Source organism: Balaenoptera acutorostrata, chromosome 3 (assembly GCF_949987535.1).
Source record: "Balaenoptera acutorostrata chromosome 3, mBalAcu1.1, whole genome shotgun sequence".
NCBI lineage: Eukaryota > Metazoa > Chordata > Mammalia > Artiodactyla > Balaenopteridae > Balaenoptera > Balaenoptera acutorostrata.
This window is the reverse complement of record NC_080066.1, coordinates 141602103-141615507: the sequence shown is the minus strand read 5'-3', so window position 1 is coordinate 141615507 and position 13405 is coordinate 141602103. Positions and strand designations below refer to the sequence as shown.

Below are 13405 nucleotides of genomic sequence, written 5' to 3'. Positions count from 1 at the left end.
ATAGTTGGTCTTAAAATCTGAGCTAAAACATAACGTCCTTGAAGGCGCTAAGCCACATCTATATACTGCATAGTCTTTATCCTCCAGTGGGTTTTACTAAATCTCAAATAACTTTAAAGGCTAGGCAGATAAAAAATATTTGAAACAGCCAGGTGTGCAGCAATATGGAGTGGTGGTGACAGTGGTTTAGCAGACAATATATGACCCACCTACAATAAACACCCAAATTTTAAAATACGCTATCACCCTATGCAGACCATATAAAAACATCTTTGGGAAGACTTGGTTTTCAGGGCACAACTTCAGACTCCTGATTTGGGATTTTGCCCAACCATGGCAAGCCACTGAGGTGTTCCCCATCTGCCCTGTTATTCTTAATAATTCACTTCAGGCCTCTTGGAAGCTCTGTCATAGGGCACCTAACATCTTTACATTCACATTTTCCGTTATTTGGCAAACACCCTTTAAAAAGGCCACAGAAAATGACAGAACAAGGGATATTCCATATGCAAAAACCCCATAACACAAAGCAGAATTTTCTTCTCAGGCTCTAATTAGCCCATCCATTCCTCACATACATGAACACTAAAATGTCCTGTTAAACAGTGGGTCATCCATCAACGTGTGTAGCACCCAGCAGGATCTCAGCACAAAATCTAACTTTGCCAAGAAATTACCCCCATAAAATTGTCTCATGACTTCAACTCCTACGGTGATAATACTTAGATCAGTAATAATGGAATTTTCAAAAGCTACATTAAAGCCTTGAAAAGCTATTCATAACTGAAAAACATAAGAACTATATTAATGTAACAAACCATTTTCCTTGACAGACAAGCAAGGAGTGAATTAGAAAGGCAAATCTGGGGGACAAGTTGCAAGGAGGGGTAAGGGGAAAGGTGATTCACTGTTACATAAAGCAGTCTTCCTGTGCTTTAAGTTAAAGAAGGTTATGTCACCTTAAACACATACGGAAAAGTAATTGCCTGTTGTCGAGAAATGTATCCTGGCTTCTTAGAAATTATAGGGCATAATTATGTCACATCAACCATATTTATTTTAGCAGAGGAACTTTTTTAGTTCATATCCCATTTTGATGGAGAGTAAACCTATTATCCAATTATTTTCTTTCTACTCCCAGACCCCTCCCTCCGTCACCCATATACCAATACTTTAGCTAACCATCTGTGATGGTCAGTTTTATGTGTCAACTTGGCTATAGGCCTCAATTGTTCAATCAAACAGTAATTTAGGAGTTACTGTGAAGGCATGTTGTAGGTGTAATTAAAGCCCTTAAGCAAATGACTTTCAGTAGAGGGGATTATACTACATAATCAGTCCATTGAAAGGCCTTAAGAGGAGAACTGAGGCATCCCTGGAGGAGAAGCAATTTCATCTATGGACTGAAGCTTCAGCTCCTTCCTGAGAGTTTCAGCCTATCCTTCCCAGCAGCCTGTCCTGTGGATTTCAGAGCTGTGTATTCCAGTGGCCTACACAGCCCCTACAATCACATAAGTCACTTCTTTGCAATAAATCTCTTGAAATATATATATCTCACCCTGAAATCCCCTTCATATCTGATTGATACAATCTTGCTTGATACACCATAAAATCTTGCTTGATACACCATCCTAAACAAAAGTGAGCACAGACTCTAGGGATAATTGACCTGTTTTAAATGACACCAGGAAGGTAATGACTAGCTTGTATGAAACACCCTAAGAACTAAATATTTCACAAGCAAAAATAAGGCTTTGCTCAAAACAAACAAACAAAAAGCCCAATACGTGGGCTATTATTCTGCAGCCCACCTTTCGTGCATAAAGACCTCATGCACAACTTCTGATTCAGATCACTTGGCTCAAACCCTCTTTGACATTATCAGGAATACAGGGACAATTAATGCACAATAACACTAAATCAGATATGTGAGACAGGAGAGAAGTTGCCTGGAATATGAAGATTTTTTACATGGGTTTGGACCTTGAATTTCACTGGTCCAACATTTTGAATGCATTTTTTAAGTGAAAGAATTGTCTACAATTAAATTTGATCTTAGAAAATTGTATTTAAGGTAGAGGGAAAAATAGCTAAATAGATAGAGAATTGGCACCAGAAAACAAATCCTCTCTGGGGTTCATGCTTAATCTTTTCCTTATTCTTTACTGCTGATGCAAATTCATTGATCTAAAGATGAACAAAAAAAAAAGGACACTGAAAAAAAAATCATGCAATAAAAATTATATTAACATTTCCATGGCATTTGATAACCTAAAATTTAGCACACAGTTAATCATTCCTATGAAAATCCTGATGATTTTCTTCAAAATCTACAGGTAATTCATTTAATGTAGTGGACTTTTTCCTCCGTCCGATAGAGAAAAATTTAGCCTTTCTATCACCATCTGTCAAAAAATTCAGAACTGCACCAGTAATGACAAAAGTTGTTGCTAATTCCAGGAAGGGTGAGGGCTAGAGTGTTTGTCAGAACTCTCAGAACAGCAGCCATTTGTATAAATCAAAATCTAGACACTTGGGCTTCTGGGAAATGGGGCCATTAGCTTTAGAATTAAACAAGCTACTCGTAGGGGATCAACTGCTATTAACTTTCATTAGCTAACATTTGCCCTCTCAGTGGAGAGAGAGGAATGCTGTGGTGTAACAGCAGAGAAAGAAAACAGGAGAGGGGGTGAGGGGATGACAGAGGGCCATTAGCTACTGCTACTATGCTTTGGTTACATCGGGAGTTTATCTCCTGGCTTACCTGGGGCTAAAAAGAAGAGCAATAAAATGTTACGTCGCCCATGCCAATAAGTAAAATTACATGATGGTCAGCAAATTATTATAGTCCTGCTGAAAAATAGGGTCCTTTTTGTTAATTTTCCTTTTTTTCCCCTTTGTTCTTTTTCTGCCTGCCTCATCCACATCACCAAATCAGAAATTTCTTCTCTGTTATCTTCTCTCAATTCTGAGCTCTCCTTTTTGTCTTTCTACTACTAAGTGTTGATAAACAAGGTAGATCAACTAAGCCCCCATTGGTTGGACGGACCACAGGCCCAATGGAAAGAAGGAGAAGATTAGAGAACCCAGGTCATTTAGACCAGGTCACTACAGTGGACAGTATGACATTTTCTCTGGCTTTTTACCAAATACACTTCACAGACCCTTCCCTGTTCCAATGTCCTGTGCCTATTCAGGGTTCTGGACATAAAGGAGTCGGAGAGATGCTTGACCTTCGCTGGGGAAAGCACTAAGAAATATCATACTGTTCTTTTCCTAGGTTCTTCTGTGTGCACGGTGGGGAGGGAGAAGGACCCTTGACAAGGCCTATCCGCAGTCACAGGCTGTGCTCACCCTACCTCTGAGTGGCCTCCTCTCCCTTTGTGAAAGGTAAACTTACTATGAAGATGGAGGCTGGCGTAAAACCTGCTCTGACCCATGAATTCTCACACGGGCTGGGGTCCAGAAACTACAGGGAATGAGGGAGGGTGTGCCGGGCATGTGTTGTGTTTTGGGTTTTTTTTTTTTAATATTTATTTATTTTTTTTAACATCTTTATTGGAGTATAATTGCTTTACAATGGTGTGTTAGTTTCTGCTTTATAACAAAGTGAATCAGTTATACATATACATATATCCCCATATCTCCTCCCTCTTGCGTCTCCCTCCCACCCTCCCTATCCCACCCCATGTGCTGTTTGAAAAAGGTTATTTAATATTCTTATAACACATATTTTTATTTGGAAGATAAAACACACCTACTGTTTTAATATTACAAACTATTGAAAGTAAGGCTTCAAAAATCTGAGGTTACATAGATATATGGAAAATAGACTCTACGTTTCCAAATGGGAGGAAAGGCACAGAAGTGCAATGTCAGCAGTCAGCTATGTAAGATTTCTGTCCTTGTCAGAAGGGAACAAGATTTTATAAAGCTTGGTGAATACCGTTATAGTCATTAGTGTTCAAAATGTACAAAGCGGTAACCTACGAGAAAGGAAGGGATCCCACAAGTGGGGGTCAAGACTTTGGCACTTCTGATCCTTTCTCTCTGCATGAGGCTGCTTGTGAGGTTTGAAGCAGCCCTTCTGCCCTGTCCCAGCCTCCGGGTCCTGCCCTATTTTTCTTTTTCCTCTCTGGACTCTTAGATGCAAGTGCAGTGACTCAAAAACATTCTTACCATTAGACATCCCTGGTCTAGATAAAGGAAAGGTTTGATGCAAATACCTGCGCAGGCAGACACTTCTGTGCTGGCCTCTTCGTGGGTGGAAAGCCAGCGGCTGGGTTTTGGTTTACGCTCCAGTCCTGTCTGCTTTCCTCTCTGAGATGCTCCTGAGCGATAACTCTGGGACCGGGACACAGAAATCTCAAACTGTTTGATAACCTCCTCATCGCTGTCAGAAGATGTGGGCAGCTCCTCATCATCTCCAAAGTTGTTAACTGGAAGCAAACAAGAGCAATGAGTCTCCTATGGGGCCCATGAGAAAACAGAGAGAGATAATCCGGAGAAATAGAAGAACATGGCCAATCAGTCTGGATCAAAGCAGACTGAACCTGGGTAGAGAGAATTCAAAGCACTTTTGAAACACAAATGTGAGTCCACAGGAATGAAACAGGAAAAGCAAGCTCAGGAGGGTAATTAGAAGTACACGGCTAGAACCAAGAGAAACCGCTGGGACACCCCTAACTAACATAATGAGTCCTCTTGTTGAGCTGGGCATCCTGCTGATTTGTTATGTTGCTGGCATGTGCTCATGACTGTGAACAGGACAGCAATCTGCACATGCGCCTTATGTGTAGTTCTAGTCAATGATGACGGAAAATACTCTCTTCGCCTCATCTCAGTTATTAAAACATACAGAGCCAAGCCCCAGTTCAGAGAAGAGATATTAGCAACTGAGATCTTCCTTCCCAAAACTTCCAGTTTTGACAAGTGACACCACACTGTATGGGTTTAAAAAATTAATACATAACAAGTTTATGCTAGAAATGCCTTTCTCAGCACCAATGACTCAACCCAAACACCCTTTAAATTATTCGTACCACTTTTCCCACCCCAGCACACTGCTCTGTCCTCTTTGTTTCTCCAGCAGGCCGTGATCATGATCATTTGTGCCCTTGCCTGTGTTGTTCCTTCCACCTGAAACCCTGCCTCCCGCAGGTGTTTACCTGGCCGGCCCCTCTCACCACTGAGGTCTCAGCTTGACTGTCACTTCATCCTAAACACTTCTCTGATCATCCTCCTACCTTAAGCAGCTCTGTTCCCAGTACTTACCATCTTTCTTTCTTTCTTTCTTCTCCCCCACAACTTCCATGAAAATAAAGACATCACCTGTTTTGTTAACTGATGTCTCTGTAGTATGTAAAACAATGCCTGCTGCACAGTAAGTACTTAATAAACACTTGTTAAATGTTGAATAGATTGGTGAATAGCCAGTATTTTCTCCCAAAACCCTGAGCGCTGCCCCCGCCCCCCCCCCAACCCCAGCAACACTCACACATGGTTTCCTGTGCCTGGAATATGCTTTTCCAGCCCCGTCTAGACTAGTCAAGAATCTAGCTCACCATTCAGGTCTCAGCATAGACATCATTTCTTCCAGAGAGTCCTTCCTTGACCCCTTAAATCAAGCTTAGGGATTTAAGGCTCCTTCCACATGCTGTAAAATCACTCTCTGTCCTGCCCGGTCCGTGCTCCCTCCAGCTCTGTGGCAGAATTACCTATTTAACTGCCGACCATTCCACCTGACCTGTACACACCCTGAAGGTAAGGGGCACGTCAGACTGCCCACCTTTGCATCCCTCCAGGCACTCTCTCTGTGCCAGGTGCGTGGCAGGCTACTCTGTAAACATTTGCTGAATGCGATTTGGAAACGATAAATAATGGGGAATTATTTGTTAAAGATTCCCTCTTTCCATCCAAAAGTCACACAGTGGTTCCTGGGAAGGATATGGTTGTTGATTCACAGATGGGTCCTGAAGATCACTTCTGAATCAGAGGCTAAGAAGAAATTAAAAAGCAATATTTTAAGTGAGAGAAAATACTTTAAACACCAGCCTGGCCAAAACATTTATTCTCTGGCTTAAGAGTTGATTTTCCTGAGGCTCTTTGGAAATTAGTAATTATAATGGACTGAATGCTTTTCACGTGCCAGGGGCTGTCCTAAGCGCCTTATACATATCTCACACAAAACCCCTGTTACTGTTCCCATTTTCCAAGTACGAAAATTGAGGCAGAGAAAAGTCTACAGCTGGCTGAAGATCGTACTGCCAGGAAGGGGAAGAATCAAGATTTGAATCAAGTCAGCCTGTCTCTAGAGACCACGTTTCTAATCACTCTGCTAGAGAATGGGAGGGAGATGGCAGAAAGAACTCTTATTCTCTGTGCTCACATTAGCTAGCTGAGTCTATGTGGCCAAGTCTCTTAACCTCTCTGACCCTGTTTCTTCATTTGTGGAAGAAATATCTTCACTTTTAATGTCTGGATAATTTCCCAGGTCTTTTCTAGATCTAAATTCTCCGACTCCAAACTTTCTACCTGACAGGCACCAACATTCAATCTGTTTCTCTCTTTTATGGAGCAGCAGATCCATGAACATAAGAGCATAATATTGTTTCCAGCTCACCCAGTTCTATGGTTGGCTGTGACCAGCCCCACAGTAGGACCTGAAAAGCTAAGTGTTAGAAAAGATTCCATTGCCGTCTCAACAGAACACCTTTACAATGGACAGTCTCCTTGCGTCTCAGCGTGCTGGGCATAGGCTCTGGCATGGGATGGACCATCACGTATGGAAGATACCCAGAGACGAACAGGACCAAAACTAAACTCTCTCCACCTTTAGAGTATAGGACCAGCTAAGCACCTGGGAGGTAGTCAGGGAGATACATGCATTGGTGAAGTGGCTGGATTAGACATCCATTGGCACTTTTTCCAACTCTGATATTCCAATCCATTTGTATTACTAGGCCAGTTTTAAAAAATGTAGATAGTCAAAAGTCATCAATTTTAAATTAAGTGAGTTAGTCCATGGGTATTTCCTCATGTATAAAATCAGGAACTAGAATTCATTAATTTACCAGTATGTGGTCCTTGATTTTTTTTCAGTGAGTCACTGATCATCCACAGAGCACAGATTCTCCTCATTCGATATAAGAATCATAACAGTAATTATAATGCTTCCCATTTACTAAACATATACTATATGCCAGGCACCTTCTGGGGACTTTGCATATATTATCCCATTTAATCATCACAGCAACACCATGAAGTAGGGATGATTATTATTATTCCCATTTTAGAGACAGGAAACAGAGGCATGGAGAGGTTAAGTGACTTGCCCTAGGCAACAAAGTTAGCAAAGTAACAAAGCTGGGACTTGAACACAGAACCTCTGTTCTTAGTCACCGCACGTATCATCAAACATCATTGTATCAGGACACTAGAGCCATATCTAGCTTACTTTTCAGAGTGAGGTGAGAGAGGGTTCTGCCATTTCCACCCTGAAATCTGCCAGGAGGTTGATTCCTTTGTGAGAAGAGAAGAGCAGTGGGAAGAAGGGTCAGTCCATGTGAGAGTGAACACGCTCAGGCTGCAGTATAACTGGCCCATTGCTCCTCGTGGGATTATAAATGCAACTGTACATGCTATGCTAAGCCTCAGTCCCCAAGGATCTCAGGGAATTCTCTGTTTAAAAAGGAAACCTACCATGTACAATGCTTGGTGTCAGTCTATTTATCTCTTGTAAAAATAAAATACAGTGTGTGTGTGTGTGTGAAAAAAAAAAAAAGAACAATAAAAAGGAAACCTACCATCTCTCCTAAAAACCTCTGAGCAGCAACAGAAATCAATAGTGGTGCTATTATAACAATAAAAGCAATCCCATATAAAGCATTTATCATGTTCCAGGCACTGTTCTAGAATCTTACATATGATAACTTATTTACTCCTTACAATAACCCAGTGAAGTCAATACTTTATTATCCCCATTCTGTGGATGGGGAAACCGAGGCACCATGAGGTTAGTAATTTGCCACAGTCATAACAGTTAATAAATAGTGGAACCAAGGTTCAAACCCAGGTGGTCTTGCTCCAAAGTCAATATTATTAATGACTACATTATGCTCCCTCTACCATCTGCTTCTTCAAGGAAAAAAATCCAGGTTAAAATCTATACAAATGTGTTTGGTCACTAAGACGATAAAATCACATAAGTTGGGCTAGAAAGGATTTTCATGAGCATCTATCTGTTCCCTCATTTTCACAAAAAGAAACCAAAGCCCAAAGAGGCAAACTGATTTGCCCATGGTTATACCAAGCCAGGACCAAATGGAGGTCTCCAGGTTTCCAGGCCAATGGTTTCACCACATTATTTTCCAAGCTCTCTCACTGGTCGGTTATTTTCTCAAATTTAAATTTTGACTCTTACCTTTTTGAAAGATCCCAGCTGCTACTTGCCTTGTAAGAGTCTGTGTCAACAACTAAATAGCTGAGCTGATCTGGATTTCATTCAACGTAAATCTTTGAAATCACAAAGTCTCATCTAAGTTGTAGCACTTATTTCAGACATAAGATAGTTACTTTACATATGATAGTTACTTTCTGAAACACTGTATAAATACCAAGTTCAAACCCCTTTCAAGATATGCACTTGGGAAAGAGCATGATGGAAATTTGTAATAAAATCTTCACCTCTTTATCTAATTAGCTTGCTAAAACAACAGAGAAAAAGTTGCACAAATGCCATGGATGTGAATACATCTTGAAGTTGAGATTGTCCATTTCACTCAGTCACAGAATGCAGGAGATCTTAGACACCCCCTCGGTATCTACCACCAAAGAGAAGTCAGACTCTTCTACAGTCTTTCTGATGCATGGCCACCCAGCTCCACCCCTCTGTTCACACACTACTGAGTTGCCACTGTGGGCTTCTTGCACTGGCAGGAAGTTCATGACTTTGACAGAAAAGGAGAGTTATCTGTAGACCCAACAATATCGAGTCTCTACAGCAGTGCCATCGGAATATGCCTCCCTCTGATTTTTAGTGAATTTTTTTTTTCTGGTAAAGAGGGGCAGAGGAAATGCCATCTTCATCTTCCACAATTAAGAGAAGGAAGGCGGGGCCCCAGTGCCACAGAAACTGCCTGTCAGTCTAACATCAGTGAAGGCTAGGGTGGTTAAGAGTGCAGAATCTGGGGCTTCCCTGGTGGCGCAGTGGTTGAGAATCTGCCTGCCAATGCAGGGGACACGGGTTCGAGCCCTGGTCTGGGAAGATCCCACATGCCGCGGAGCAACTAGGCCCGTGAGCCACAACTACTGAGCCTGCGCGTCTGGAGCCTGTGCTCCACAACAGGAGAGCCCACGATAGTGAGAGGCCCGCGCACCGCGATGAACAGTGGCCCACACTTGCCGCAACTAGAGAAAGCCCTCGCACAGAAACGAAGACCCAACACAGCCATAAATAAATAAATTAAAAAAAAAAAAAAAAAAGAGTGCAGAATCTGGAGTCAAGCTACCTCAGTTTGAATCTGGGATCTTCCATTTGCTGGTCTGAGATCTAAGCAAGTTCCTTAATCTTTCTGAACTTCAGGGTCCTTATTTTGATATTCCTTATTTCTTAAAGTTGTTGAGAGGACTAAATAGGATAAACCACGTAAAGGTACTTAGCATATGCCTGACATATGATATGCTAAAAATGTTAACGATTATTATTACTCCTCATCATGGCAGTGCCCTATGTGGAAACCCTTCTAGGAAGCCTCGCATTTACATGCAAAGGGAAGAATGCCTGTTCTTGCAGGGTCTGACTTGAAAACTCATCATTAGAGCTGCTGTAGGGAAAGTATGAAAGAAACAAGGGCTGGAATAGGAGAAAATTAAGCTGAAAATGTGGGTTGTATCACCTTCCTTCCCTCACTATACTTTTTTCCAAGCCTAGAGGTGGAGCGCTCTGTAAGAGTTGGCAATGCTGTCTGGATGTGGGCAGTGCTCAACACCTGCTCATTTTGTTGCTTCTTTTAAGGCAACAAAACCACCAACTGGTGATGCAAAGAGAGGATTTCTTAAGCCTGACTGCTGCTATTTTACAGACAGAGAAAGACTTTATACATGATCAGTGAAGATCCAAGCTTATTAATTCCTTCCCACCCACACAGGAGCAATTAGGTGGAGGGAAGTACTGCTCATATCTTATAGATGGGTTGTAGAGACAGGCGGGGGTGGGTTGTGCTCGGTGGTACGGTACCTGGGTGCCACTTTTAGCTACAATCGCAGGAATCCCTAATATACCAGATTTCTCAAATACCCACGGCAAATGTCTGCCTAGGGTGATTGGATAAGGATAGAAATAAGAACGAGAAGTTGGTTAGGGTGGGATAGGGAGGGTGGGAGGGAGACACAAGAGGGAGGAGATATGGGGATATATGTATATATATATAGCTGATTCACTTTGTTATACAGCAGGAACTAACACACCATTGTAAAGCAATTACACTCCAATAAAGACGTTAAAAAAAAAAAAAGTTGGTTAAAGTGAAAAAGCAAAAGGGAGGGTCAAAGGTTGACAACTGCCCCTGTCAGATCCTAAAAAAAAATGGTCACATTTTTAGATGCATAATCCAGCCATTCTTGGACTCAGGCAGGACAGGAAAAGATTTTTATAAATCATCAGCCTTGATTTTTTTCAGACTATGCTTTGTGGAGGTCTGGGTTTCCACAAAGGAGCTTCAATGCCACCCACAGTAAAAGTGGAGATGTGGGTAGTTGCACTGAGCAGGTTGAGCTATACACCCTGTACAATCAGGGCTGTTTTGCTTTAAGACAGTTTATATTTTTATAAGATTCTGTTGGGAAAAAAATAAGAGTCCTGACTTTTTTTTTAAGTTTGAAAAACATTGATATAACCCAACTCCCTCATTCTACAGAATAGAAACTAAGGCTGAGACTACTTAAGGCACATACCTATGTGTCAAGTAGCTAGTTAGTGGCAGAGGAAGGATTACAATCTGGTTCTCCGATGCACACTTGTTTTGTCACCTTACACTTTGTATGAGATGTTTTGACAACTCTATTTCATATATGAACAAAGAGACAGCACTTGTAATAGTTAAATATGAGCTAGTCAAATAGAAAATATTTTACTAGAATTCATAACATAAAGATCACTACACTAGGGAAAAGTAAGTTACAATATTGAGGATTCCAATTATGATAACAGCAGAGTAAGAGATTTGAACTAACCTAACAACAATTATGAATTCATGAAAAAAATTTAAACCAACTATTTGAAGGCATAGAGAGTGAGCAGGAGCAGGCAGAAACTGGAGGGGATCTAATTTTTTTAAAGAAGGAAATTTCACTGGATGAGGTCCATGGTTATACTACTTTTCTGCTGAAAGTATTCCTAAGTCTATGAGGCACAGGGCATCAAGGACTCAGGCAGAAATCACAAGCCTTATTGACTCGAGGTGTCAGAGGACAGAATTCAAGGCAATCAGAGCAGCTGGAAATGGAGAAGGAAACCCCAGAAAAGAGGAAACCACAGAGAGGGAGCCCCAAAATCTGCATATGAACTTAGCTCAAACACTTGGCTAAAACCTGAACTATGAAAGCATGGGGGAAGAGTCCAAGAAACCTAGAAAAAGTAGCAGCTAGAGGGCTAAAAATTTGATTAGACATTTTGGTTTAAGCCTACCTCAGTAGAGACTGAGTTAGGAGATTGAATCTGGCCAAGGTAGAGGGGCTTGGAAGACACCCCAGGTTTTCCATTAAAACTTTAGAAGGGCCAACATTAGAAATAAGACTAAGAGTAAAACTGAAATAAGCCCAGCATAACAAACTATAAAACCAATATAGTCAAAGGAATCAACTAGTAATTTCACTGTGGGCTAAAACAAAAAGCAATATTCTTTATAGGAAGATGAAAGAATCCATTACTTTTGCAACATTTCATCCATAATGTCCAGTGCACAATCAAAAGTCACTAGACATTCAAAGAAACAAGAAAAATGTGAATCATCAAGGAAAAGAAGCATTCAATTGAAACTAGCCCCACGATGACTCAGATGTTGGATGCAGAAGACAACATCTTTAAAGTACCTATTATAAATAAGTTCAAATAATCAAAGGAAAAGGTGATCATAATGAATATAAATAAGGATAATTTCAGTAGAGAAATGAAAATAATATTTAAAAAACTAAATAAACTTAGAATTGACAATAAAATCTTCGAAGTTAAAAAATTCAGCCAATTGGTTTTTTAGCAGATTGGAGATGGCCATGAACTTCGAAGGAGCTCAGTAAAAAGTAATCAATCTGAAGAACATAAAACCTTTGGAAAGAAAATAAACAAAACCTCAGTGAACAAGGATAACACATCAAGTTGTCTGAAATATGTGTAACTGGAGTCCAAGGAGGAAAGAACAAAACAAAAGGACTCTCCCCCATGCTTTCATAGTTCAGGTTTTAGCCAAGTGTTTGAGCTAAGTTCATGTGGAAGAAAGATATTTGAAAAATAATGGCTGAGAATCTCCCAAATTTGGTGAAAAATCAACGTACAGATTCAAACATTTTAGTAACCTAGTTCAAAAGTTCCACAGCTAGGCACATCACCATCAGCTAGCTGGAAATCAAAGACTAAACAAAATACCTGAAAGTAAGAAGAGAAGGAAAAATGCATTGCATACAGGAAAATAATAATACAAAGAAAACTGTCTTCTCTCAGAGACATTGGAAGCCAGAACACAATAGAATGACATGTTTAAGTACTGAAAGAAAAAAAAAAAAACTGTCAATGCTGAATTCTATATCCAGAGAAATCATCCTTCAAAAAGGAATGTAAAATAACCACAATTTTATATAAATGAAAAGAGAATTCATCAGACCTGCATTTCAAGAAATGTTAAAGGAAGTTCTTCAAATGAAAGGGAACTGGCAACAAACTGAATCTCAGATCTGAGGGAAGAAATGAAAAGCAATAATAGCAAAGGTAAATATGTGAGTACAAAAAATATTTGATGTTTTCTTCTTTTACTTCTTCTGAAAGATAACTGAAGAAAGTATATATATACTATTGCATGGGGGCAGGTGATTGATAAAGTGTGGAAAAGTAAAACATGAGTTATGAATAACACAAAGGAGAGGGGAAGTAAGTGATTTATACTGTTGCAAAGTGGTGTAAATGCTGTGACATAAAGCAAAGAGTAGATGTGAAGTGGTACGATACTAACTCAAAGTGGACTATGAAAAACTAAGCATGTATACGTAATTCCTAGAAGAGCCATGAAAAAAGAAAATACAAATACGTAGAGCTAAAAATTTAATAGAGGAATTTAAATTGAATAGTAAAATAATAGGTGATTAACACAAAAGTAAAGCAGTAAGAGCAACAAAAGATGAAAATCAGAGGCAACAA

The 13405-nt window shown here is 40.2% G+C and overlaps 1 protein-coding gene across 5 annotated transcripts in view; it reads right to left on the bottom strand.

Annotated features, from left to right (window-relative positions):
- The window catches only part of SYT16 (synaptotagmin 16), a 259391-nt gene that overhangs the window by 32617 nt on the left and 213369 nt on the right, over positions 1 to 13405 (bottom strand). For all 5 annotated transcript variants that reach the window (XM_057544750.1, XM_028169216.2, XM_028169217.2 and 2 more), the window contains exon 3: positions 4227 to 4439. In XM_057544750.1, coding sequence (XP_057400733.1) covers positions 4227 to 4439 — 213 coding nt within the window. The remainder of the gene's footprint in view (positions 1 to 4226; positions 4440 to 13405) is intronic.